General features: G+C 41.0%; 1 protein-coding gene across 1 annotated transcript; it reads left to right on the forward strand.

Moving 5' to 3' along the window:
• Positions 1-10,676: 10,676 nt before the first annotated feature.
• On the forward strand, positions 10,677-25,518 carry LOC120048480 (metaxin-1-like). Its single transcript, XM_038994482.1, has 8 exons — positions 10,677-10,804; positions 18,780-18,849; positions 19,306-19,385; positions 20,240-20,332; positions 20,920-21,102; positions 23,284-23,360; positions 23,478-23,635; positions 23,767-25,518. The coding sequence occupies exons 1-8, from the start codon at positions 10,709-10,711 to the stop codon at positions 24,006-24,008; spliced, it is 999 nt and encodes a 332-aa protein (XP_038850410.1). The 5' UTR covers positions 10,677-10,708; the 3' UTR covers positions 24,009-25,518.
• The last annotated feature ends 2,029 nt before the right edge of the window (positions 25,519-27,547 follow it).

Genomic DNA, 27,547 nt, shown 5'->3' on the forward strand with positions numbered 1-27,547 from the left:
TGACTAAATACTTTTTTGCCCCACTGTATGTGGGGGTTTGATTTCGAAGATAAGCAACTTGGTGCATCAATGAAAATAGGTGGCTTGGGGGGAGGAACATGGCTTGGAACCCTCTCTGGAAGCTACAGGGGTAGTTCGGCTGAGAGGGTAGAGGGGAAGGCTAGTGTTTCCCACGCCTCAGGTTTCCCTGGTCAAAACCAGAAGGGCACAAAGAGACATCTATCTAACACTGAGGCAGAGCGGCCAGTCTTAGTAACCATAGCCAACCTGCTGAATGCAGACTCTGAGTCTGTGTCTATCTGGCCTCTCTGCCAAGACATAGGACTTACATTAGGCTTGCCGTTGGGCACTTCGAAGCGGCTGTGTGTGGAGTACATTTGGATGTCTGCCCCGTGGTTGATCTGGTTATATGGGCTGAAACTTCCATATCTCTGCCTACAGCACAACCACACTAGCTGAAGGTCAAGAAAAGACAAGAATCATAGTACTTTTAAAATGGCATCCTTAGCATGACATACTGTAACTGTTATAGCAGGGTTGTGGCTGTTTCTGAGAAATTGGAGGTCTACAATGCATTTAAGGATAAACAGTGTGCATCTGTGTGTCTGTTTGTTTTTGTACTCACCAGCAGTATTAGGAGAATAAGGAGGATTAACAAGGTCAGGGCAGCCAGTATCAATAGAGTGATCCCCCATTCTGGGACTCCCTCTCCGCCCACAGCAACTACAGCTGCAGCATTCTCTGTGGTCTTATGTGTCGCCTCCGTATTCTCTGTGTTCTTATGACTGGTCGTTTGGCCCGTGGCAGCCTGATGCCTGCTTGTTGCTCTCTCAGTAGGGGCAACTGGGGGGTTAGATTGGCCCGAGGTAGTTGTTAATGGAGAGGTTTTACGGAAGACTGTCGTGCTACTGGTCTGGGGAGGATTTTTAGGGGTAATAGGGGTGGTTGTGTTGCTAATTGTATTGTTATGGTCTCCAGGAATATGGGTGCTTACGTTGCTAATTGTTATGTTATGGTCCCCAGGACTAGGGCTGGTTATGTTGCTAATTGTAATGTTGTGGTCTTCAGGAGCAGGGGTGGTTATGTTGCTAATTGTAGTGTTATGTTCTTCAGGAATATGAGTGGTAATACTGCTAATTGTATTGTTATGGTCTTCAGAAATATGAGTGGTAATGCTGTTAATTGTAGTGTTTTGGTCTTCAAGAATATGAGTGGTAATGTTGCTAATTGTAGAGTTATGTTCTTCAGGAATATGAGTGGTAATGTTGCTAATTGTAGTGTTTTGGTCTTCAGGAATATGAGTGGTAATGTTGCTAATTGTAGAGTTATGTTCTTCAGGAATATTAGTGGTAATGTTGCTAATTGTAGTGTTATGTTCTTCAGGAAAATGAGTGGTAATGCTGCTAATTGTACTGTTATGGTCTTCAGGAATATGAGTGGTAATGCTGCTAATTGTACTGTTTTGGTCAGGACTAGTGGTGGTGGTTGTGAGGGTATGACTACTTGTGATACTAATTGTTGCAAGACTGGTGATGTTGGCAGATGAAATCATTGCTGTAGATGCAGTTCCATCCCCGACCCTTCCTGAACGGCTAGCCGTACTAACTAAGGCAGCTGTAGTAGTCGTTGCTGCAGGGGTATTTGTGGTAGATGGTGGTGAGGAAGTTACGGTTGCTGTACGTGCTACAAGAGGTAGTGTGGCTTTTATTGGAAGTTGACCTAAGGAATAAAGAACATATTTATATTTGCTTTATTTTTACTAATAACAGTTTAAGCTATTTACAAAACCGTTTTTTTAACATACAAATGAATCAGGCTGCTACACAGCAGAAGTAGATGAGGTTGCCATCTTCTTTACCTTCAGTATAGGTGAGGTCCAGGTCAAGGGTTTTGGATTTATTTGATTGGATATGAGTGGAAAGTAGACCTTTAACCAAAGTTGGAATGATCATGAATGTAGTCCCAAACATTAATGTCGAGTTTGCAATGACTGATCCATTACTGCAAGAGTGAGACCAGTTGTCAAAAACAATTATAACGTATAATTGTCAATGTCCTTAAGAATGCTATTTTTTTTCAATGGCAGAATTTTAAATTCAACATTAGAGCTCACCTGAAGATTATATCAAATACACCCATATATTTGTCAGACTCTGGCAAAGCGCTGTGGACGTCATCCATCTGAAAAAGAAAGACACAGCAATCAGAGGAGCACTTTAGTATTATCCTACAAGGCATGTCTTCACACCTTTACTTGTTTGAATATTGAGGATATTGTAACAGGTTGTAAGGGAGGTATCTATAGTATCCTTGTCTATGGTGTAGTGGAGTGGGTCAACTGGAGTGTGAGCTAGTAGCGATGGCTCGTTTTTGCTGTTTACTGTTAAAATAGTGCTCACTGCTAGGTGTTGGAGAGCTGATGATGTTGGTGACATAGAAATTAAATGAATAGAACAGCCTTGGGAACATCTAACCCTGGCAATTTGAGAGGTAAACTCATTGGTACACTCGCAATGGTTGCTTGGTATAAATGCAGTAAAAAAGTCAATGGAACTTGACCAAAACAATGGAAATGCCATGGAAATGTGTGGGGGGAAAATGCCGTGGGGGAAAGATCCCGAAGCTCACCAGCAAAATGTGCCTACATATATAGGCTATTGTCTATGTGTGTATTATGCTTGTATAGATGTCAACCCCAATACATTTTCATGTCATCATCACCAATCAACTGCATTACAGTTAAAAGCGACTTTGACGTCTACCACTGATTGTATGCTAGCTATGCTACCGGCTTATACGGACAAGAGTTAGCACTTAGAAGTCACTTCTTCTAAGCCTGAAAGGGACTACTTCTAAATGTTATGCAGCGAAAACAGTCAAATATATCAAAATTAGACTTTAGTAACCACATTGTGGGCCTGTTAATATACATCAATCATGACGTATTTGACGAATATCCACTTTGTTAGATCATATCTGTTGAATGTGCGCCAATCCAGTGTCATTCTTCTATACCCCACGGTCTGTGTTCCCTTGACTTTTTTACCGCATATATTGTGATGCAATAATTTCCATAGAAATGTTCATTCAAATGATGTTAAGTAATGTGGCTCATGCAATATAATGTATTTTTTAATTTCAGTTGAGTTAAATCAACAAATCACAGCATATATTGATGGGTACACTTCCTGCTTTTACTTCCTGCTTTTCTCCAATGGGTACACTTGCAATGGCCGCCAGTCCACCCATTTACCACAATTGACTTGAATGGGGACGCCCGTTCTATTAATTATATTTCTATGGTGGGTGACTTGTTTTGGCAAGCATGAAGTATCTGCAGGACAAAGAGTTATTTTGTGGGTATAGACTGAGTGATGAGTTGAAGCTCTATGGACAGACTTGAGCAGTAAAAAAACACAGACTCTTACCATCTGTTCCACCTGTTTCCTCAGCTGTTTGTACTCCTTAGAGCTTTGATTATTGAGTGACTCAGTGTAAATCTGGTTGGTGATTCTGACGCATAAGTAGTATGCGGACAGCGTAGCTGGGGTGGTCTTGTCACTGCTGCTGGGTGTTGCCCTCCGTAAACGGGCAACAGGCACAACATCAGCAAAGAAAAGGAGTGCTGTAACGGTGAATGGAAAACAAGCCGAAATTCGGGAATTAGCAGAAATACTGTTGCACAGCCATCTAATAAATTACTGCCATTACCCTTAGAGACTGACTGATTGAAGTGCCAATTACAGCCAATAAAGGTAGCCTTGTACTGTGGAAATGATTATCTGTAAACAGACACTTTGAGTTGAAAGGGGGATCACCATCTGTGATCTCAATCACTGCAATAATGCATTATTTAGACTAATTTAATCCAAAACAAAGTTTGCAAATGTGTTTTCTCTGTGCGGGAAATAAGTTGTTTTGTCTTATCCCAATATTTGATTGAGTGGGGTTGATTGTAAATCCATAATACTATTCTGCTACTGCATAACCCTGAAGACATTTTATACATTATGACAGATTATGATAGATGTTTTGCTAAGATTTAAAAATCTTCTCAGTGTGGGTTTTAACTCCAGTATATTGGCATCACTTGAGGCACCTGAGGAAGCAACTTAAAGTAGAAAAATATGTCATCAAGAAGGCTCCAGAGCAGCCAGGGACAAGAGAATCATGAAGAAGTGTTATTCTGGTTGTGTGCTGATAAGGTTTGACTCTCCGTAAACCACAAAGTATGATTTACTTAGATACAGGTAACTGACAAATTAAAGGAAACACCAACATAAAGTGTCTTAATTGGGTGTTGGGCCACCACGAGCCAGAACAAGTGTAGGTGTTTAAGAAGTGTAGGTTATAGTACAACACAGTCCAATGCTTCCCATGCAACAGTGGTTCCCAACCTTTTTCGGTTACTGTTTCACCAACAGAATTTTGCTCTGCCCGGAGTACCCCTGAAGTACCCCCCCATGTGCATTTTACCAGTAGGCCTATGGTCTCATGAGTCTTCTCAAGTACCTTCTGTGGATAGGCCGAGTACCTCCAGGGGTCTTAGTACCCCTGGTTGGGAATCACTGCCCTACAACAGAAGTCTTTAAAGAAATGTAATGTGTAAATGTGTTATAGGCTACATATTTTAGTATAATCAATAAATTAAGATGCATGGAAGAGTAGATAGATACATAGATAGATACATAGATAGATATGTTTTCTGCCATACCTGAAACAGCCAAAGTAAGAATAATCCCAAATTTGATTGGTCTTTTCTCCATGATGTATCAACAGGTAGACTAACGTTTTTAAAAGAAAAGCCAAATACACACAGTGGACGTTGGGAATTAACCTGGTTGCTTTCTTGATGAGAAACTATTTCTGTCTGAAAGAAACGGTTATTTTATCATCCAGATAATTGTGCAGGTAGAACAGGTGTATGGAGCGGGGCGGACCCTAGAATATGAGTGTGCACGTTGGAAGAGAACGTAAATATAGACATTCGTGGTGTATGACGCCAACCAGTGGCCAGAAAGATTTATCGGAGTATCGGAGTATCAGTTTCACCTTGATGCTGTAAACCTTTGAGAAGCAAGGCACAAAAAATGCATGAGGCAAAATCAACAGCCTGACACATTTATTTAGTAAACTGAGGGAAACTACTCTCAAATTCATAAATGGAGCAATGGCAAGGACTGACAGCCAATGAGGTCGACATGATGTTTGCAAAGACTAAAATAACCACAAAAACATAAACCACCCTTTGATTTTGATAAACGATAGGATTAGTCTTGTACTAAAAGTTGTACTAAAATCATTTATATCTTTCCAGAATAAATGGGTGTGTATCATTCATTGAAATTGATATTGAACAACAGGAAACCCTTACAAAAAAATATTTCCGTTTTGAAACTGCAGTCGACTGTGGTATTTTGGACGCAGTGATTGCAGAATATCTATACAGCAAAATTACTGCAGTAATTTTTTTTTTTTTTTTGGACCCAGTATTTGCAGCATACTACAGTTATACTGCACTCTAACTGCAGTCTGACTGACTTTCGTAAGGAAGATTGTGCACGCCATTCACAATTCCCCTCATCCGTATGTGGAACCCTTGTCTTCTACTCAGAAAACTGATGACTGCGGTATCTGAATTAAGGACATGCAGTGGTTAGCCTACTGACTGTTTTATTTTTCCAGAAACACAAGCGAGAATGCAATTGAAACAACTACGCAACGTAAACTAGCTGGTTAAGCTTGCCTACAACCTGCAACAATGAGACCTTTTCTCCCTGATAACAGTAATCAAATACACATTGTGACACAACTTTCTTTCTCCCTATCCCCCTCAATCCCACCCCCTCTCTCTCTCGCGCACACCCTCTCTCCTATAGATGGGACATATATAAAGGTCAGGGAACAAGATGTGACGTAGTTGGGGACATGTAGGCTACAGTTCTGTGTACTGGGATGTCAGGGTATCGAAACATTGAGGACAGGGAGGTGAATTATAATACAAACACTGCCAAGTGGATTAACCTTCTTTGTACTTCTTGGCACATTCGCCACTCACGTTGTTCTGCCACCCTATTTCACAACAACATTGATGTAAAAAGTGTAATCCTGCTTGCAATCCTGAGGCTTTGAAAGTAAACCTGGATTCTTGAACAGAAATATGGGGTAATATATTACAACTGTTTTCACTTGTGTGAGGGAAATTCCATTGATTTCAAAAAAATAAAAGTGTGTGTATGATACCCCAGGCTGTAGAACAGCGACATTATTCATGCATCACGTTGAAGCACATTTTAAGCCATGTGATGACTTGAGTCAGTGCTGCTTTGTTGTCTGCAATGATAGAGGAGTGGTGTGAGTTGGTGACCTATTTCGGTACATAGATATTCCGCACTCTTTGGCAATCTCAGCAGTTTGGCACTTGATATGTGTGCTACAACTCCACCATCAATACTGAGTGACAACACCTCACCCTAAAGATGTGTTCAAGTTGGATGCAGGTGACATTTCTCCTTGCACACTTGATTGTTGGTAAGATTATTGAAATGCACAACATCTACTATTGTTGTATATGACTGTACATTAAATATCAAGTTGCAGATGATTTAGTCTCTATAGTCAGACTTTTAACTATGTGTATGCTCTCCCACAGCAGGAGGAGTGGTATACCAGTACCCAGGGTCACTAACAGTGGCAGAGGGTACCAATGTGACATTTCACTGTGACATCAGTGAAATGGGAGGGGAATGCTCTCATATCGTATGGGTGCAAGTGGGACCTATGAGAAAGCTCACACTCTGGCCTCAAAAAACCTACAGTGTCCACACCAACAAGGCCTGCCTCCTGAACATCATCAATGCCAACAGGACAAGTGTGGGCATCTTCTACTGTGCCCTGCTTAATGGTGCCATGCTGAACATGGGCAATGGGAGTGTGCTGGAAGTCTCTGGTAAGATCAGATGCTTCTCCATGGTTTATATTAGTGTTCATATTTTCTAGTCCTGGGAGGTATACATTTGGTAGTTATGCCATGTCATGTATGTAATGTCCTCTCTCTTCCAGACCCTATCACCTCTGACGCTACTCTGGAGGTCCTGGTGCCTGTGGACTGGCAGGAGGCCCCCTCATCCCCAGTCCCACTCATGTGCCTGGTGTCTGGACTGGATCCCAGTCAGGCCAGGGTGTACTGGGAGGTGGAGGGGAAGGTTCAGTCCTCAGAGCGTTTACCTGAGGTTCTGTCAGAGAAGCCAGCCAGTGTCAGAGTCCAGCTCTCTGTACCTGGCCATACCTGGGCTGAAGGTGAAGAGATCACCTGTGTTATGGAGAGTACCAGTGGGGTGAAGATGAACAAGACAGTCAGCAGGATGGGTAAGAGAGATCGCCCCAGGGCTATGGGTTGCATTTGTTTAGAGTGTCTCTTTGTATAAGTTTTAAATGATGTAGAACTCTTATGTGTCAAAACAAATTGTGCATTTTTAGGAATGGAGCGGTCCAGACAGGGAATGTTTCTGGCCATCTCTTTGGGCGGCATGTGTATCCTTCTTTCTATTGTGGTGATGATCATCACCTTGTATGTCTGCAGACTGAGACACGACCATCGTAAGTACTGTTTGTATTTGATTAGTTATTCATGATTGATAACTTTACTACATCTATAGCAGCAGTATATTATATAGGCTATCAATAGTATCTTTAACATATTGTATCATAATATTTCCAAAGGAAAGAAAAGATTTCAACCCTACGAGCACAACCAGGACGGAGCACAGGTAAAATAACTTTTTAAAATAAATGTTTGTGTATTATACTATTCTAAGTATTATTTTTGTGAGATTATACTATTACTACTTTTCTACTATTACTATTTGTAATGATGATGGTGGTGTTTTCTTGTCATTCAGGGTCTGACTGAGGTGCAGTATGCCAGTTTAAAGTTTGGAGCTGGTCGTGGGAGACCCTTACCTATGTAACGGATGTGAAATGGCTAGCTAGTTAGCGGGTACGCGCTACTAGCGTTTCAATCAGTTACGTCACTTGCTCTGAAACCTAGAAGTAGTGTTGCCCCTTGCTCTGCAAGGGCCGCGGCTTTTGTGGAGCGATGGGTAACGACGCTTCGTGGGTGTCAGTTGTTGATGTGTGCAGAGGGTCCCTGGTTCGCGCCCGTGTCGGGGCGAGGGGACGGTTTAAAGTTATACTGTTACATTGATGCTGTTGACCCGGATCACTGGTTGCTGCGGAAAAGGAGGAGGTTGAAAGGGGGGTGAGTGTAACGGACAATATAAGTAGGCTAAAGCTGCCCTAGTAAGACCTTACATGTGAATTACATTTTCCACAAAAACATAAAAGAAGTGCTTATTCATTCAGGGTCATCGGTTTGTCAAAATGCTCCTGTGCTTTCTTGCTTATGTTTTCTGACCTACTTATTTGAGTCAATGATGTAAGGATTTTTGCCTTTAGAATAAGGAACTAATGTAGTCAGATTGTGTAGTCATTTTACAAGCTTTGTGATTAAAAATAATTTGTCTTGTTGAAATAATAGCCAAATGTAAATTACATTAAAGACGAATACAAGTTTAATTTATGGAGTGACCTAATTTCTCTAGTCATATGCTGATGAGATTTTTGTGATAATAGTCAGCAATAAAAATGGGTCTCAGATGGAATCTTTTTAATCTCCAACATAAATGTTGTTGCAACATACTTGCTCAGCAAGTACAACAGCACAGCTCCATTTGATGGTAAGCATTTTTGTCCAAATGCTCTGCCTCTTAGTATTTAAAAATATCTCACAAGTTAGGTGCGTTCTATAACTTAAATGATGGAGCATCTTTCATCTCTGTGATGTTGCACCAAACCCACAGATTTACATCATTTTAGCAGACGGTCTTACCCAAACACAAGCTATTTGAGAGTGGAAATAATTGATGTATTATCTATTTACCCTTTATTTAACTAGGCAAGTCAGTTAAGAACAAATTCTTGTTTACAATTACAGTGGGTTAATTGCCTTGTTCAGGGGCAGAACGACAGATTTTTACCTTGTCAGCTTGGGGATTTGATCTAGCAACCTTTCGGTTACTGGCCCAATGCTCTAACCACTAGGCTACCTGCCGCCCCAATCTATACATTATTCATATTCTGTATTATTAGTTTATGGTTCCCATACACACAGGCAATACAATCAATAATTGTATTGTAGGCTGTGCCAGTTTCCTTCACTTGACACATCATTATGTTGCAGTCACTGTCCACCAGAAGGTAGTAAAGAGGTGTAACTTAGTTTCTGTTTAAATGCTCCCTGAGTAAGCAGAGGCCATTCAACCCTCCAGGTGCCATAGCAGTCCATAAACCATAAACCTGGACATTTTAACTGCCATTGTAAAACATTGGAGTTTTAGAAACTGACCAGTATATAGACTGCTCTAAAATACTTTATCTAAGTCCCCCTTTTCTCTTCAAAAGATCAACCAGCTGCTTTCACATTAGACTTTCTTAAAGTAATGTCAGATTGAGGGGTATGCAGTTGTGTTATCTATAAAATAAGTGTTCACACTGAGCATATATGTAGACTGTTTGATAATCAGTGTATAGGATCATGGGAGGAAAATTGAGGGGAATTGGGGAGAGGAGTTAACATTTCTCAATGTGTGCAGGGACTAGATGTGGAACCATTGTAAGGAAGGAAGGAATGGTGATATTTGGCTCCTGCCCCCTTCCCCCCGTCTTGATAGGAATGCGTGAACTCCTTTCCTCCTGCTCGGTTTGATGATGTCATGGCTTGTGCATGTCCCTTTGGCACAGGCTCTGCCAGCTGCTGAGCTGAGTTTGTTGCAAAACAGACACAGCATTATTTTCATGTTTAAGAGCTCCGTCGGGTGGGTTAAAACATTGCCTTTAGGTGGATCATCTTCCCTGTCTTCTCCTTCTATCAATGCTTACATTGTAGGTAGTAGACCTGTTGACATTAATCTTGAGTGAGTGAAAGAAAGTAAAACAGAAGCATTTGATATAGATTATACAGTAGTTTCATTCATTCATATTTTATATTCTGCCCTATGGATAGACAGGTTGAGTTCAAAGTTCTTGTTACAGTACCACTCTTAAGAACATATAGAGGTATGAATTATCCCTTGCGTGAGTTTCTTTCATTATCCACAGATATCAAAAGTACAAAAGCCTCTTTAACTGTTAAAGTGAAATATTCCAGCATTAATCTTCCTCAAACATATATTAAAAAGCCATGTATTGGTTTAGAAGAAAAAATACACTATCCTTATTCAGAACATCTGCTAAATCTATTCTGACATAGACACTGGAAACATTTTCCAGGTCAAAGTCCTGCTCCAAATATTTGGAAAAGACAGTCCGGAGAGTTGACCACAGTTTGTTGGACCAATTTGACCACTGTTTATAGAATAATTACAACATTCTGATAAATATTGCACCACAAAAACATAGGGGGGGCACATATGTTGAATTATATTTCTAATGGCAAATGTTGTTCAAAGTTCCATTGTAATAGACAGAATATTGTTAATCATACATGATTTTGATATCAAAGGACTCTATCAATGGGCCGGGGTGGCTAGTTTCAAAAACGTCTAGACAGAACGTTCTTGAAGTACGGAGTCGAGACAATAAATGTAAACGTTGTCAGTGGCAACGAGAGGTATCACTTCCGAGTGAAAGGTCGTTCAATTATTTCAAGATGGCTGTCCCCTCGCATATGGCAACCTCTGAGCTGTACTGCTGGGAAGGCGATTGGGGTTTACCATCTGTCGACACTGAGTGTTTAATTGTATTGGTAAGATATCTATTATGATGTAATTCCAGAAATATCAACATTGCAAGATAGCACAGCTTGGCTGCCTTCATATTCAGTTGCAAGCTAATGTCAATGTTCATGACGTTGGCTTGAACATCACATCCCTTACTGACATGGCTATCTATTAGTTGTCTAGCTATTTGTCATAAACATTTCACCGTAACAGTAAGTATATTTACATGATAGTTAACGTTATATGGGCTGCTACCATGTAATTACACTGCAAGGTGAACATTGTTACATTAGTATCTACGACTGGCTATCTGGCTAACTTATACCAGTTATCAATTGTCGCTATCGACCCGTTATTGTAGCGGCGTCCTATGTAAGAAAAGGTTATTAGCTAACTTAGCTAGCTAACGGCAGCTAACTAGCAACAACAGCAGCATGCACTGGCAATTTGCAAATAAATCTCACAAGAATGTAGATAGTCGAATGTACCTCGCTAACTAAATCAATGAAAACAAGCAGGTGTAGGTAAACAGCTGTAAGTACAGACTCTACCTGCCTGTGTGTGTGTCTCAGTGAAGGCTCCTCAGAGGAGGAAGGGGAGGACCATCCTACTCAGTTATTTTTGAGAAATATACAAATAGTGAAACATATATAAAGTTATCCTTTTTAGATGATAAAACTATACTAAATATATTCACGTCACAATGACTGATTAAAACAATGTTTTGCAATGAAGTTCTACAGTAGCCTTAACGGCACCCTATAGGGTAGCACCATGGTGTAGCCAGAGGACAGCTATTTTCCGTCCTCCTTTGGGTACATTGACTTCAATTTAAACCTTGGAGTCTCATGGTTCTCACTCATAGACTTACACAGTAATTATAATGACTTCCGGAGGACGTTCTCCAACCTATCAGACCTCTTGCAGCATAAACTGACATGTCCATCCAATCGAAGGATCAGAGAATTAATCTAGTACCGTAAGCATACGCTACAGCTAGCTAGCACTGCAGTGTATAACATTTGTTGAGTAGTTGACTCAGAGAGAAAGACAATAGTTTAACAGTTTTTTAGAAGAAAAAAAAATTCAAAAATTAAGGAGAAGTAGCATAGTGAGCGAGGGGGAGCTAGCTATGTTTTTTTTAGTTAGTTTACCTTTCACTTACTTAGCTAGCTAGCTAATGCAGCTAATTTAGCCTACTCCACAACCTGACTCAAACAGAGAGGAATGCTATTTTTATGTTGGCTAGCTAGCTAAGGCGATCCTAGTCAAGGTAAGCTTTCGGTTGTATTAATTTATTGCCGCTGGAGCCCGTCGGTGTAACTGCTAAACTGCTTGCTGTTCACTGGACTGTGTGATTGTACACATGGATTGTATTATGGGTTTACTAACGTGTTAGTTCTAGTAGCTATGTTGACTATGACGTTAACTGATATGGTGACAACGATGTAGGCTGTGTAGCGGTTAGCGTTAGCGATTATGGTATGACGGTTTGGCTTGTAGAGTTTATTTTTATTATTATTTTTATTTTTTTGCCTGGTCACAGACAGATGTTGTGTTGTGCACTGAAGTCCACAAGTGAAGGGAAAAGGAGAGAGGAGGAGACCGCGTAGATGCGAAAAGGATTTATTAAACGAGCATTGTGATGCTGTATGGGGCTGCTATGAAAGTGAACTGTGTGTGCGGATGATCAGGGGTGTATTCATTCCGACGATTTCTGTTGCAAAATGTTTCTTAAACGGAACGAAATGGGGATGGACCTACAGGAATTTGTCAAATAGAAACTGTTTGGACTAATGATTAAACCCCAGATCAGCTAGATACAGGCAAGATTGTTCCAGGCGGTATTGAATGTGTCACTGTCTGTCACCTCGAGTACTCCAATTTGTCTCTCAGCCTGTGCACCTACTTTATACACTTTCATTTGTAGTCTAGGTTGTAGCAACGATGGGTATAGGGCACATTTTTGTATCATGTAGTAGCCTAAACCTATCAATGTTACATTGAGCTGGGTGAATGGAATGGTAATGACAGTCATCCAATACGCTGTAATAGAAATGGCCATGCTCATAAAAAATATAAAGTCCTCCCTATTCCTAAACTGCACCGACCACCACTGGTGAGTGTTTTTGGTTTTACTATACTTGTGGGGACAAGGAAAATGGCTATTTTAGTCTTAGTGGTTAGGGTTACAATTAGGGTTTTGGGTTAAGGTTAGGGAAAATAGGATTTTGAATGGGAATCAATTGTTTAGAAAGGAAAGGATCTAGTCAGTTGTACATCTGAATGCATTCAACTGACCCCACAAGGAGAGTAGAACAAATGCTACAATGCAGCAGAGGCAACTGTAACTGGCTTTCGCTCCCCAACTCAGTTTCTTACAGGAAATTCCAGGTATGTCCATCATGGTACAGTCGTGGCCAAAAGTTTTGAGAATGACAACTATTAATTTCCACAAAGTTTGCTGCTTCAGTGTCTTTAGATATTTTTGTCAGATGTTACTATGGAATACTGAAGTATAATTACAAGCATTTCATAAGTGTCAAAGGCTTTTATTGACAATTACATGAAGTTGATGCAAAGAGTCAATATTTGCAGTGTTGACCTTTCTTTTTCAAGACCTCTGCAATCTGCCCTGGCATGCTGTCAATTAACTTCTAGGCCACATCCTGACTGATGGCAGCCCATTCTTGCATAATCAATGCTTGGAGTTTGTCAGAATTTGTGGGGTTTTGTTTGTCCACCCGCCTCTTGAGAATTGACCACAAGTTCTCAATGGGATTAAGGTCTGGGGAGTTTCTGGAAAAGGCATTGTTCGTCACCAAACTGTTCCTGGATGGTTGGGAGAAGTTGTTCTTGGAGGATGTGTTGGTACCATTCTTTATTCATGGCTGTGTTCTTAGGGAAAATTGTGAGTGAGCCCACTCCCTTGGCTGAGAAGCAACCCCACACATGAATGGTCTCAGGATGCTTTACTGTTGGCATGACACAGGACTGATGGTAGCGCTCACCTTGTCTTCTCCGGACAAGCTTTTTTCAGTTCATTTGCATGGCAAAGAGGGACTTTGCAATTAATTGCAATTCATCTGATCACTCTTCATAACATTCTGGAATATATGCAAATTGACATCATCCAAACTGAGGCAGCAGACTTTGTGAAAATTAATATTTGTGTCATTCTCAAAACTTTTGGCCACGACTGTACAAACCCCAAAGATTGTGTTGTATGTATCTGACTGGAAGCAGTGTTTTTGATTTAGCTGAACATTCCTTCAATGTAAAACCTAATAATGTTCCATTTGGTTTTCTCTTAATACAAGGCCACCCAAAACATCTAATGTATTACTGTAAACCACAATATTTCCATTGTGCATGTTCAGTTAAATGACTGATGTGTTCACAAGCCACATATGACAGCTTATATTACCTTGCAGGCTTGATTAAACCAGATTTGAGCATCATAAACTACATTTTCCTCCCTGGCAAATTTTCAGACATTAAACCATTTTTTAAAAATGTGTGTATTTTGGACCCACATCTTACTGGACGGAACAAGATGTCAAATGTGGGTCTGGAAAGTGACTTTCCTCCCCTGATATTTTTTTGGTGGTTGGAAAATGCACATCTTGCTTGCTTTTAGTTTGTGTCTCAGTGTGGTCTCTGAAACCACAAAGTGGCTACTGAACTGGAGCCATGTTAGTGACACATCAAACTCTTGGACAAACTCTTGTCTGGAAATTAGCAATTTCATTGAGTTTTCCAGGATGCCCCCTGGGTTTTCACTGCAACTGGGTAGATTTGTGTCTGATGATGTGTCACATTCACAGAGCTCATTCTTTCCATTAGTGAACTGGCAAAATGTCACTGCATTTAGGCTAGAGGTCTGTACATTCCACCTATTAGGAAATTGCAAAAGTGAATAAGAGAATCTGGAAGGTTTCTTTAAAAATGTTTATTTTTTCGTTATTTAAAAATGACAGCATTAGCATATCTACTTGATGGTTACTGCTGGATTAGCTTATGTTTATAGCGTACGTTATTGCCAATGGCTAGTCTAATTATCATAGTAAGCATAGTTAATTAGAACATCATGTAAGAGATTGATGTTTAGTTAGTAACAGACTGATCCTGAGACTCAGATTTTTCACTTTAAAATATAGGTCAAACAAAAACAATGATTGCAAAGTTAAACAAACCATACAACTATATGCATAGGGTCTTCTTTTAACGATACGAAAACACATTCACTTGAAGAACAGTGCAGATGCAAAGTTTGGCATACATTTTAAAGTGAAAAATCTGAATCTCAGCATCACTCTTTTAGTGTGAAATTGCCCTTAGCCTAACCCTAGTCTAGTGATACCCATCCACTGGTAGCCCTCTTATTTGTTAAACAAATTCAGTAGTAGCCTACGTTTTTCTACTACAGGCAAGTGGCATTCATACATATCCAGAAAAGCAGTGTCTCTCTTTACATTCCTCAGATGAGAAGTGTGTTGCTCTGTTTTATTAAGCAATGATGGAAAAAAAATGATTGGCAGTGCAATGTAGGCTAGCACTCAATTACGTGCACCTGTTTGTAGTCTCTCATGCAGAGGAGAGTACGGTGGGGTCTGAATACTTATGTAAATAAGGTATTTCTGTTTTTTTATTTTTAATACATTTGCAAACATTTCTAAAGACCTGTATACACTTTGTCATTATTGGGCGTTGTGTGTAGATTTATTTAATCCACTTTAGAATAAGGCTGTAATGTAACAAAATGTGGAAAAAGTGAAGGGGTCTGAATACTTTCCCAAATGCACTGTATAGTATATACACTGAGTGTACAAAACATTAAAAATACCTTCCTAATATTGAGTTTCAGCCCTTTTGCCCTCAGAACAGTCTCAATTTGTCGGGGCATGGACTACAAGGTGTCGAAAGTGTTCCACAGGGATGCTGGCACATGTTGACTCCAATGCTTCCTACAGTTGTCAAGTTGGCTGGATGTCCTTTGGGTTGGGGACCACTCTTGATACATTGGAAACGGTTATGTGAAAAACCCAGCAGCGTTGCAGTTCATGACACTCTCAAACCGGTGAGCCTGGCACCTACTACCATACCCCATTCAAAGGCACTTAAATCTTTTGTCTTGCCCATTCACCCTCTGAATGGCACACATACACAATTCATGTCTCAAGGCTTAAAAATCATTATTTCATTAATCTCCTCCACTTCACTGATTTTAAATTGGATTTAACAGGTGACATCAATAAGGGATCGTAGCTTTCACCTGGATTCACCTGGTCAGTCTGTCATGGAAAGAGCAGGTGTTCCTTATGTTTTGTGTGTGTGTGTGTTATGGTATGCACAATAATTCATTCTAGATAGGCCTTCACCTAGGCTACATATCTGTATAGGCCTACCAATATATTAGTTATGTGTTTTAGACCTGTAGGGTAGGTATGAATTTTATTTTCAGTCTAGCTAGTCTTCGGGTTTACAACCAAAGATAAAAAGTTGAGGAATTTCCTAATAAAGTCGTAGCCATGATGTCAGCCTTTGATGTATTTAATGACATTTTGGTTGGGTGACTTTGGCCAACTGCAGAGAGAACCTCAGCTTTTCTCCATTCCTCTCTTAACTTTCACTGGCTATTCCATTATTGAAGATCTAGTTCTGCCTTCTTGAATGAGTTTTTCTTTCAATCTGAAGTGATATCTGTCCTTCACAGTGGAGCACCAGGCCCAATGTTGATACTATTGCTGTACATTGTACAATCTAAATAAGCCACGGTCGTGTACTGTGCTTGACTTAATACAAATGTCTGCTTGTGATTGTGATATGATCAGTTTGTCATTATTGTGGGTAGACCCTAAATTACATGATTATATTTCTTCTCTGAGGTGAAAGGTATTGAATGACTGTATATAAAATATTTTATGTGTTATCGGTTTTGATGATTATAGGATACATTAAAACATTTAAGGCCATTCTTAATGCCCTGGGGCCAGCTGACAGTGGGGTTTGTAAAGTACTTGCGGACACTGTTGAAGGAATTACCTCTTCTTTTCCATGAGATTACGTCCCGTCACACCTGTCTGCAAGCACAGTCAGGTCGACCTGTTCACCTCTGCCAAACCACATTTATAGGAATGTCATTTTATGTATGGCTATCTTTCAGCCAGATACAATCATAAATGTTGCTGTGCGCATTTGCCTTGTCAATCTATAGTGCAATGTGTCTTTAGGCTACTTTGTATCAAGTCTGCTGCAATACAACAATTGCTTTGAGATCCATTGAAAGGCATATTAATGCAGTCGATTACTGTTTGCTTATTTCATTCTGGAATATGATTTTCCTTGTGAGTGCAGGACACAGTAAGTGGAAATGAAGGACCATTCCATGAATGGTGACCTGGGCCCAGATTGACACAACCTTAAGAAGAAATTTCTTCTTAACTGCCATTTTTTCCATAACTATAGATTTATGAAGAAAGTCAAGCAAAGTTGCTATTCCTCAAAAATGTTATTGGAAATGTTCTTTCTCTATTTATTATGTTTCTTCCTTAAGCAAAAAGTTAAGAAGAAATTTGATTCTTGAAAATAAAGTTATTGGATTTGTTCTTAATTCCAAGATAGCTAAACCCTTGTTCTAAACTCTGGGCAGTCTGAGAATAAGCTCATGAAAGCGATTGAACATGTTTAATTCACTCACAAACTTCATCTGAAAGTTTCTGTATGGATTATTTTAAACCAAAGAACATGTTTTAGTAACAGCAATCTCACTACGAATTATGCTAACATGATTGCCATTGCTAGCTAGATAGCTAGCTAAATTAGTTGCCTAGCAACAAACATTTTAAGAAGATATTTGAGAAGTTTGTAAGAAAATCATAAAATCTTAAGATATTGTTGAGGAATTGCACTTACGAACTATCTTATGAACTTATATTTTTTTCATAAAAAGCTTCTTAAGTTTTTGTGTAAGAAGTGTTTTGTGAATCTGGGCCCTGATCTTAGTTTGAGAATGTAGGCTATGTTTAGACACCTATTCTGTTTCTATTAGGCCTATTGAAGTTTCTCCTTCGCACGCCTTTTTACTCTGGTCTTGTACTGCTTTCCTTCTACTTTTTCAATCTCCTTATCTCTTCAGGAACAGTTTGTTCCATCACAACTGGCTCAGCTACCTGCCACTCCCTTCCCTTGCCTACGCACACTGCATGCTCCAGGACTCTTTCAGGCAGGGCAGGCTCCACATCCTTTCTTCCATAATCTCCATCCGAACAGTCTAATGCAAGAAATTCCCCTCCCATTGATAAAAATCAGTATTGTGTAATCTACATTGTTACATCTACAGGTGTTTATGTCCGTCCACAGTGATTAGGGACAGGTTTTTACAAATAATTAATTAGCAATTTTGCACCTGCGCAAAGTATATATTTTTGTCCATCCTTTTCAGAAGGCTCAATGTCTCATTCCTAGTGTCAACCTTTAATTTCATCCTTTTTGTTTCGGGTGTTTTATTTTTGGGGCTCCCGAGTGGCGCAGCGGTCTAAGGCACTGCATCTCAGTGCTAGAGGCGTCACTACAGACCCTGGTTCGATTCCAGGCTGTATCACAACCGCACGTAATTGGCAGTCCCATAGGGCGGCGCACAATTGTCCCAGCGTCGCCCGGGTTAGGGTTTGGCCCGGGTAGGCCAGACTTTGCTGTGGTGCTAAAGGTTATGGAGTATAGCCTGGTGTCTGCGGTGTCTAGAGTTGGGCTGCCTATCACACAATCATGTTGTTTATATGCTTAATGTTTGTTTTTACATGCTGTGCATTGGGTCCTAAGGGTCTGCCTTAATTGAGGTGTTCATGCCTCCCTCCCCCTCCCTTTATGTCAGTGGAATTATTTTGGGCCTAGCTTGGATGCTTCCCGGATGCTTTTTTTTATACAAGGCTGTGGAAACGAAGGTATGTCTGGCTCAACATGTTTTAGCTCAGCGTTAATCTGTTAATCATCTCCCTTCAGGCTTATGCAAAGTTTGCAGGCGCACCCCTCAAACTTCACAAGATCGGCAACCCCTGGAGAAGTCCCACCGGTAAGATGTCTTTAGTTTTTAGGTCCTTTTTATATTGTTTTGTCTCAACTCGAGAAACATGGCTGCATTAATTTACTTCAGAACTAGGCATATTTTCCTATAATCAAAGGGAACACATTGAGACTAAGAAATGGAATGGAAGGAAATGTGCTCTCTATAAAATGGGCAGAAAATATCTCCTTTTCACTTTGTTCTTGTTATTCCTTTAACTTACTATATTATTTCTCCATCTGTATAGTATGTTTTTCTTGATTCTTACTTTCCAGACTTAATGTCTTCCCTCTCTTCACCAATGGCTCTCCTCTGCCTTTTCTCTCTTCTTCATCTCTAGATTTTCTCTCTATCCCACTCTCCTGTTTTCTCTCCATCGGTCTGTAATGGTCACATTAACAGTGGCTGTTAATGAGTGGTGTTGTGAGGTGCCTGTCTTTATGATGCATTTTTCTCCTTTGCTAGGCTCCCTGCCTGCCCTGAAGACCAGCGAGAATGGGAGCCTCTCTCGGCCCAGTGACATCATCATCCACCTCAGGAAACAGGTGACAGAGAGTCCGCCTGCTCATGTACAGCACAGTCCTCTGCTTTGTCTGAAAGAGCTGCTCCATGCTCTGTTTCACACTTGCTTAAAGTGAATTATGATCTAATTTCCCATTGAAAAAAGCAATGTCTCCTATGATCTTTCCTCCCATCCCCCAAGTTCAATTAAATGCACACTTCAGCTAATGCCCAGATGGAACCCATTAGCCAAGATACTTACTGCCCCCTGACTGGTAGGTGGGTTGTGAGCTACTGCAGTAGAGATGTTAGAAACCACAATGCAAAGCAGATTGATAAGTGCTGTTGTGGTGTCAATGTGAGCGAACAGGGAGGAAACCCTGGTGAGATCATCCCAAAGGATTAGACAGTAAAGGGGTAAGGATGGTGGGGTTTCCAGACAAACCTCCCAAAGTCAGTCAAAAACTGCTCATTCTACCCTCCAGAGCAAGGGAGGGAGAGGGAGGTAGAGAGAGAATCTCTCTAAGATTTCCAGTCATGTTGAGTTCTTCTTGACCCCAGCGTGCACCATTTCAGACTGACTGCCCTGCAGTCATGAGGTTAGATGGTAAACACTTGACCCAGAACACCTAGACTGCCAGGAGTCCCATAAAGGCCTCCACATAGAGGTAGCTTTTCAGTTTTTTGAATGGGTTTCCGGAGAACATTGACAGTGCTAATGGTGTAGTCGCGCCAAGGCGGCTCATGGTATTGTTCCAGAAGGGCTTTAAAAACGATTTAGAATACCTGACAACAGCAAGACTGGTTTAAGATGTTGTGGTCTGTGAATCCTGTCGGTGATGTTCGTGAAAGGTGATGAAATGCCTGAAGTGTGTTGTGATATGAACCTATCTTTCAGAAATACAATGCCGACTTTGACCTGTCTGCCAAAGAGGGAGCAGACACTCTGGCCTTCATCTCACTCCTGGAGGAAAAACTGATGCCAGCTCTGGTGAGGATCACAGTTACTCAGAGAGAACAAGACACAGGGAGGGGGCTGAAGGGAGTGATAGAGAGCGTGTCTGTGGATAGAATGAGTGACGAGGTTGTAGAAGACATTTCTGCAAGAATGAGATGACGTGGAAGATATCACTAGTTGTGCACTAGTGACTGGGTTGTGCCACATCACTCCGATTATGGCAAAAAGTTATTATAATTTTGTCATATAACCGCATACTGCGTTTTTGTCCTACTTAATCTCGCTTCTCTCTGTCTCGCTAGAAAGATTGTAGGTAATTATACCTGGTGCTTCATTGTGTCCTATAAAGAAATATCTCAAACATTGTTTCCTGTGCCAGCAGAACCGTGTCAACATGGAACAACCTGTGGCTTCCTGCAGCACTTTGAAGTGGGATAAACAGCCACTGTGCTCTCAATGCCAAAATGTGTAGCTCAACTGCTGTATTTTGTGTCTGTTTGAAAAATCTGAATATCCTAAGGATTCTAATTCATAGTGACTACTATGTCATTACCTCTAGCTTGTAGAAGCCCTTTTGCATCTCTTTCACACTTTTGTGCTTCTCTCTCTTTCTGGTCTAGGTCTATACTCGGTGGATTGACCCTAAGAACTATGTGGAGGTGACTCGGCGTTGGCACGCGGAACACGCCCCATTCCCTCTGAACTTCTTCCTGCCCGGCAGCATCCAGCGCCAGCAGCTGCAAAGGCTGAGGCTGGTCAGGGGAGACGAAGAGTTGACAGCAGGGGAGGAGGTGGAGAAGGAGGTGAGTTGAGGGGGAGATGGAGGAGGTAGGTAGGTACACCCAAAGGCAATTGTTGTTTTAATAGTCTTTCTAATCTTTCCAAAGAACATTTTATTATGGGGTCCTTTGCAATCAGTTTAGTATGGGGGGACATACTGTATTGGTACCATATAATTTATATTGTTTATACAGAATTCTTAATGTAAAAAATAATACTGTGATTTTTTTTTTAATGGTATGAAGGAAAAACCTTAGATACATATATTGTTGAGAAAGCATCACTCTGCAAAAATGTCACCTGATACCAAAATATGCAGTTGGCAGTCATGCATTGAGGAAGAAATCCATGCTGTAACACCTGTGAACAGTAAAAAGCAATAAACCATTTTTTAAATGAAAAATAGAGGTTCAAGACTATTTCCTGAGTGCCAACCACATGTGTTGGTTTTGAGTTCTTGTCCAGTTCGGTCTTGTACAACACACATTTTAAATATACCACTTCTGTTAGCAAGTTAGACTACTACTTTTCATTAAAAACACCTAAAAGTGGCCATAAAATTCCAAGTGTGTGAATTGGGATAGGTTATCAACAAAACAAAAAAAGAATGTGTGAATAGGGCCATTGGAGGTGTTACACTGTGATTAAACCATGTGCTGAGAGAGGTGTGAACATTGGACTTGCCTCCATAGCTGAGCTGACGCATGCTTCAGACATCATTGCTCCCTGTGATGACGTAATGGTTTATAGGCTTGTCATGGGAACTCGACTTGTTTCCCAAAGCGCTGGTCCAGGGCAAAGCTTATCTACATACACGGCTCAGGTCCAGGGTACCTTTTTTCAGTCTTGTAATGGTTAAAGATCTGAATATGGATGCGGAAAGCTGACCCTAGACCAGTGTTTTGGTATAACCTCTTGCAGAAGTTAATTTAAGCAATAAGGCACAGGGGGGTGTGGTATATGGCCAATATACCACGGCTATGGGCTGTTCTTATCAGTGGCGGTTCTAGCTTGTATGGCTCCCTGGGTGAACCCCCCCCCTTCAGCACCATTCTGCACTAACTAATTTTTATTCAGACATTTGGAACAACAAATAAATAATTATAACATTTAACGACGATATAAATATATATACAAAAATAAGACACTTAAATATCAAAAAGAAGTAACAAAGACAAATAGAAACAAATTATAGTATATAAATACAAATAAAAAAGAGAATTCAATTATTACACTATTACCTTATTCCTAACAAAAAACACACAAACAAAATTAGAATCAGGGCGCCCACTCAAAGGTTAATTGACCCACAGTCCCACACGGTGACATGATATCATTGACGTGATGTGCAAATGAGCGATAGAAAACCGATCGCGCAAATGTCACCATTCGGATGTTGTTTTTTTGTGCGGGCGCCTCATGCCCCCGGCAAGATGCCGCTTAGGGCGGCTGCCCATTTCGCCTATGCCTAAATCCGCCACTGGTTCTTACGCACGACGCTATGCGGAGTGCCTGGACACAGCCCTTAGCCGTGGTATATTGGCCATATAGCACAAACCCCCGAGGGGCCTTATTGCTATTATAAACTGGTTACCAACGTAATTAGAGCAGTAAAAATAAATGTTTTGTCATACCCGTGGTATACGGTCTCATATACCACAGCTGTCAGCCAATCAGGTGTTTTTACTGCTACTCTCTGTTTATCATATATGCTTAGTCACTTTAACTATACACTTATGTACATACTACCTCAATTGGGCCGACCAACCAGTGCTCCTGCACATTGGCTAACCGGGCTATCTGCATTGTGTCCCGCCACCCACCACCCGCCAACCCCTTTTTTACGCTACTGTTACTCTCTGTTCATCATCATCATATATGCATAGTCACTTTAACCATATCTACATGTACATACTACCTCAATCAGCCTGACTAACCGGTGTCTGTATGTAGCCTCGCTACTTCTATAGCCTCGCTACTGTATATAGCCTGTCTTTTTACTGTTGTTTTTATTTCTTTACCTACCTATTGTTCACCTAATACCGTTTTTGCACTATTGTTTGTATTTGGCGCACGTGACAAACTTTGATTTGATCAGAATTCAGGACTCGAACCACCCAGTTTATAATAAGGAATATATCATGATTCAAAATTATGTGAGAATTTGGCCTGAGGTCGGTTTGTCAACACCTTTCTCTCTCCAGCTGTACCGCGATGCTATGGAGTGTATGAACCTTATCTCGCAGAGGCTGGGCTCAAACAAGTTCTTCTTCGGAGACTCGTAAGTCCACACAGAGAGGTTCTACCTCGACATTAAACTGGGAATTCAGCACCTCAACTCAATTCACTTGCATGGCATCCATATGTATCTCTAACTACATGACGCTGTTCCCTCCAGACCTTCATCTCTGGATGCTTTTGTCTTTGGCTACTTGGTGCCCATCCTGAAGATGAAACTGCCCAATGCAAGACTCCAGCAGCACCTCAAGTCACTGGACAACCTGAGCCACTTCTGCTCCAACATCCTGGCGCTCTACTTCCCCAGCGAGGGACGAGGTGTGGGACCACATAACATACTGTACATGCAGTATGACATTGTCTTCAATGATATCTATTATATAACTTGCTATTGTTGTTAACTTCTGAATTCCATGTCTCACACTTTTCCTTGTTTATCTTTTGTGCAGAAGGTATCAGTCGCAAGGTGTCCTCCCAGCCTGAAGGGGGTGACGCTGACAACGAGCCTGGTAAGAGGCGCAAGCAGCTGCTGTCGGTCCTGGTTGCCCTGGGCGCCATGTTGAGCTACGCCCTCCTCACAGGCATTGTGGCTATTCAACACGTCCAGCAGGAGGCACTAGACCATCGTTCCCCAGGTCTCAGGTCACTCTCCTCCCACGGGGAAGAGGAGGATGGGGAGGAGGAGGGCTGAGGATGGGGAGGAGGAGACGGCCGCAAATCAAAACTGATCTCCTGTCTCTATTCCTAATTCTTCGTTGACGCTCCCTCAGCAGTCTGGAATGACTGGAAAGGTGTTAACCAATATGGCAGAAACTCCAGTTAGCCTTCTAGACTAGGTGGAATGTTTACTCTACTGCTGATGCCTCAACAATCCCTTCAGATCCTGGAGGAGGAGTCAATAGGAAGAAGGGGCAAGGGGTTGGTGTTTGATTGGGCCAGAGCCGTAGAGTACGATGAAGAGGAGGAGCAGCACTGTGGGAATATACATTAAGATGCTTCAACATGCACCAAGAGTGCTTCGATGTCTTACTTGGAGAATGTTTGGATGTTTTCTCTGCTTTATTTTGACTCTGCCATTGCACGATAATCATAGATCCAAATCATGACGTTGCTTTGCTTTTCTCAATTTCTTGGTGCTTTATCTAATCCAACTGATTATACTTTTGTGTGTAAATTATATTATTGAGGGAACAAATCCCAGGTAGCATTTGTGAAAATTGAATTGTTACTGAATTCTTAGTAGCATTAGCACATTCTTTCTGAACACTTGCCAAAATAATCACAATCTCCACCACAGTAAACAGTGTGTGAGGTCTCTAGATGTTTAATAATTTCAACAGAGGAAATAAAGGGGTGACTTCTTGATGTATATCCTTTTCATATTATTGCTTGTCAGGCTGAGAACTGTTTTATAATTTTTCACCTACCATGGATTTGAGGGCCAAGCCTGAAGTTTGGGGCATTTAAATGTTTCTGGGCCGATTCAAAATCTTGTGGAAATTGCCCTCCCCAGTGCAATTTGTGTGCTATCGTGAAGACTGTGCTGGCCCTATTCCTGCAGCAAGTCAAAATATCATTCAATAAAAGAAACAGGGAAGTTCAATAAATCACTTTTAATGTTCCAATACATCTGTTCGCTGTGTAAAGGCTTCCCCTGCTTTAGGATGATAGGCTACTGTTGATCTCTAGCCATACAGGGTTACATTATTGTCTAATTCAGAGTTGCAAGAAACTCATTGACTTTCTATTTTTCAATTTCTTAAAGGTAGCCTGTTGGAGATAAATAATTTATGGTATGTAAATTTGTAATGCAAGAGTTAACCTTATTCAATCTTGTTTTGAGGGCAGAACTAATGTTACACACAGGTTGCCATACACCTTAACCCTAAATTTAACCAATCACATTTCTTTCCTAAACTTAATCTAAACCCTGAACCTGCCTAACCTTAACCAATTGGGATTACTTGCCTAATCTTAACCAAACACATTCAAAGCTACCCTCAGAACCCGATACAATAAATATATGCCAAAATGAGGATGTGGGGTTTAAAGATGAGGATGGTCCCATATTGAGGGGAACACCTGTAGCATGAATATATAGCACACATTTTTTATAGTGTGAATAGGAGTTGAAAAACCAAACTGTAAATATATTCATGTGGGTTTTATTTTCATGGTTGAATAAATGGGTCACAAACATACATTCTTTAATATTGTGTGGAGGAGATATGTTATTTTGTGTAGTAACTATTGTGATAGGCCTATCAAAAGTTTGGGGTATCTGGAACGGGTGCTTTGAAAGATGAAAGAGCATGCTGCACCTGATCTAACACATTTCAGCCTGGTCTCATAGACTACACTGAACAAAAATATAAATGCAACATGCAAGATTTTACTGACTTACAGTTCACATAAGGAAATCAGTTCGTTTAAATAAATTCAGTAGGTCCTAATCAATGGATTTCACATGACTGGGAATACAGATATGCATCTGTTGGTCACAGATACCTTAAAAAAAAGGTAGGGGCGTGGATCAGAAAAACAGTCAGTATCTGGTGTGACCACCATTTGCCTCAACACAGCTTCTTCACATAGTTAATCAGGCTGTTGATTGTGGCCTTTGGAATGTTGTCCCACTCCTCTTCAATGGCTGTGCGAAGTTGCTGGAAATTGGCGGGAACTGGAAGACGCTGTCGTACACGTCGAGCCAGAGCATCCCAAACATGCTCAATGGGTGACATGTCTGGTGAGTATGCAGGCCACGGAAAACTGGGACATTCTCAGCTTCCAGGAATGGTGTACAAATCCTTGCGACATTTATTGCCATCGATAAAAAACAAGTGTGTTTGTTGTCCGTAGTTTATGCCTGCCCATGACATAACCCCACTGCCACCATGGGGCACTCTGTTCACAATGTTGACATCAGCAAACCGCTCGCCCACACGACGCCATACACGCTGTCTGCTATCTGCCCGCTACAGTTGAAGCTGGGATTTATCCTTGAAGAGTACACTTCTCCAGCATGCAAGTGGCCATCGAAGGTGAGCATTTCTCAAATGAAGGCAGTTATCATGCCAAACTGCAGTCAGGTCACCCTGGTGAAGACAACAAGCACGCAGATGAGCTTCCCTGAGGCGTTTTCTGACAGTTTGTGCAGAAATTCTTTGGGTTGTGCAAATCCACAGTTTAACCAACTGTCCGGGTGGCTGGTCTCAGACGATCCCTCATGTGAAGAAGCCGGATATGGAGGTCCTGGTCTGGCGTGGTTACACGTGGTCTGATTGTGAGGCCGGTTGGACGTACTGCCAAGTTCTCTACAATGACGTTGGAGGGGGCTTATGGTAGAGAAATGAACATTAAATTCTCTGGCAAAAATGTTGGTGGACATTCCTGCAGTCAGCATGCCAATTGCACACTCCCTCAAAACTTGAGACATTTGTGGCATTGTGATGTGACAAAACTGCACATTTTTGAGTGGCCTTTTATTGCTCCCAGCACAAGGTGCACCTGTGTCATGGTCATGCTGTTAAATCAGCCTCTTGATATGCCACTCCTGTCAGGCGGATGGATTATCTTGACACAGGAAAAATGCTCACTAACAGGGATGTAAATACATTTGTGCAAAAAATACGCTTTTTATGTGTGTGGAACATTTCTGGGATCTGGGGTGGATGGTTGGGTGTATAATGCGAACGTTTAGCAACCCAAAGGTTGTGTGTTCGAAACTCATCATGGACAATTTGAGCATTTTAGCAACAACTACTTACTACTTTTTTGCTACTTTGTAACTACTTAGCATGTTAGCTAACCCTTCCCCTAACCTTAACCCTTTTAGTTAACCCTAACCTTAACTCTTTAACCTTAATCCTTACCTTAACCATAACCCCTATCCTAGCTAAAGTTAGCCAGCTAACTAGCATTAGCCACCTAGCTAATGTTAGCCACAACAAATTAGAATTCGTAACATAATGTACACTTTGCAAATTCGTAGCATATTCTACGTTTTCTAAATCGTAACATATCATACAAAATGGATGACGGACATCCACAAATACCATACGAAACGTAACATATCATACTAAATGAGTATCTCAGATTTACATACAGAATAATACGAAATGCTCTGAAACCAGGTTGCATATTTGAATATTACTATAGTTTAGTCAGATTAAAGGTTGGGAGAAGATTGTTTAAGCAATAAGCCCTGAGGTGGTGTGGTTTATTGGCCAT

This window comes from Salvelinus namaycush, chromosome 5 (genome assembly GCF_016432855.1).
Source record: "Salvelinus namaycush isolate Seneca chromosome 5, SaNama_1.0, whole genome shotgun sequence".
Taxonomy (NCBI): Eukaryota; Metazoa; Chordata; class Actinopteri; order Salmoniformes; family Salmonidae; genus Salvelinus; species Salvelinus namaycush.

Excerpts from the sequence above, each read along its gene's own strand:
- LOC120048480 (XM_038994482.1), top strand. The coding sequence starts at position 10,709 with ATGGCTGTCCCCTCGCATATGGCAACCTCTGAGCTGTACTGCTGGGAA. Across the intron at positions 10,805-18,779 it reads CTGAGTGTTTAATTGTATTG|GCTTATGCAAAGTTTGCAGG; the intron begins GTAAGATATCTA and ends ATCTCCCTTCAG. Across the intron at positions 19,386-20,239 it reads TCATCCACCTCAGGAAACAG|AAATACAATGCCGACTTTGA; the intron begins GTGACAGAGAGT and ends CCTATCTTTCAG.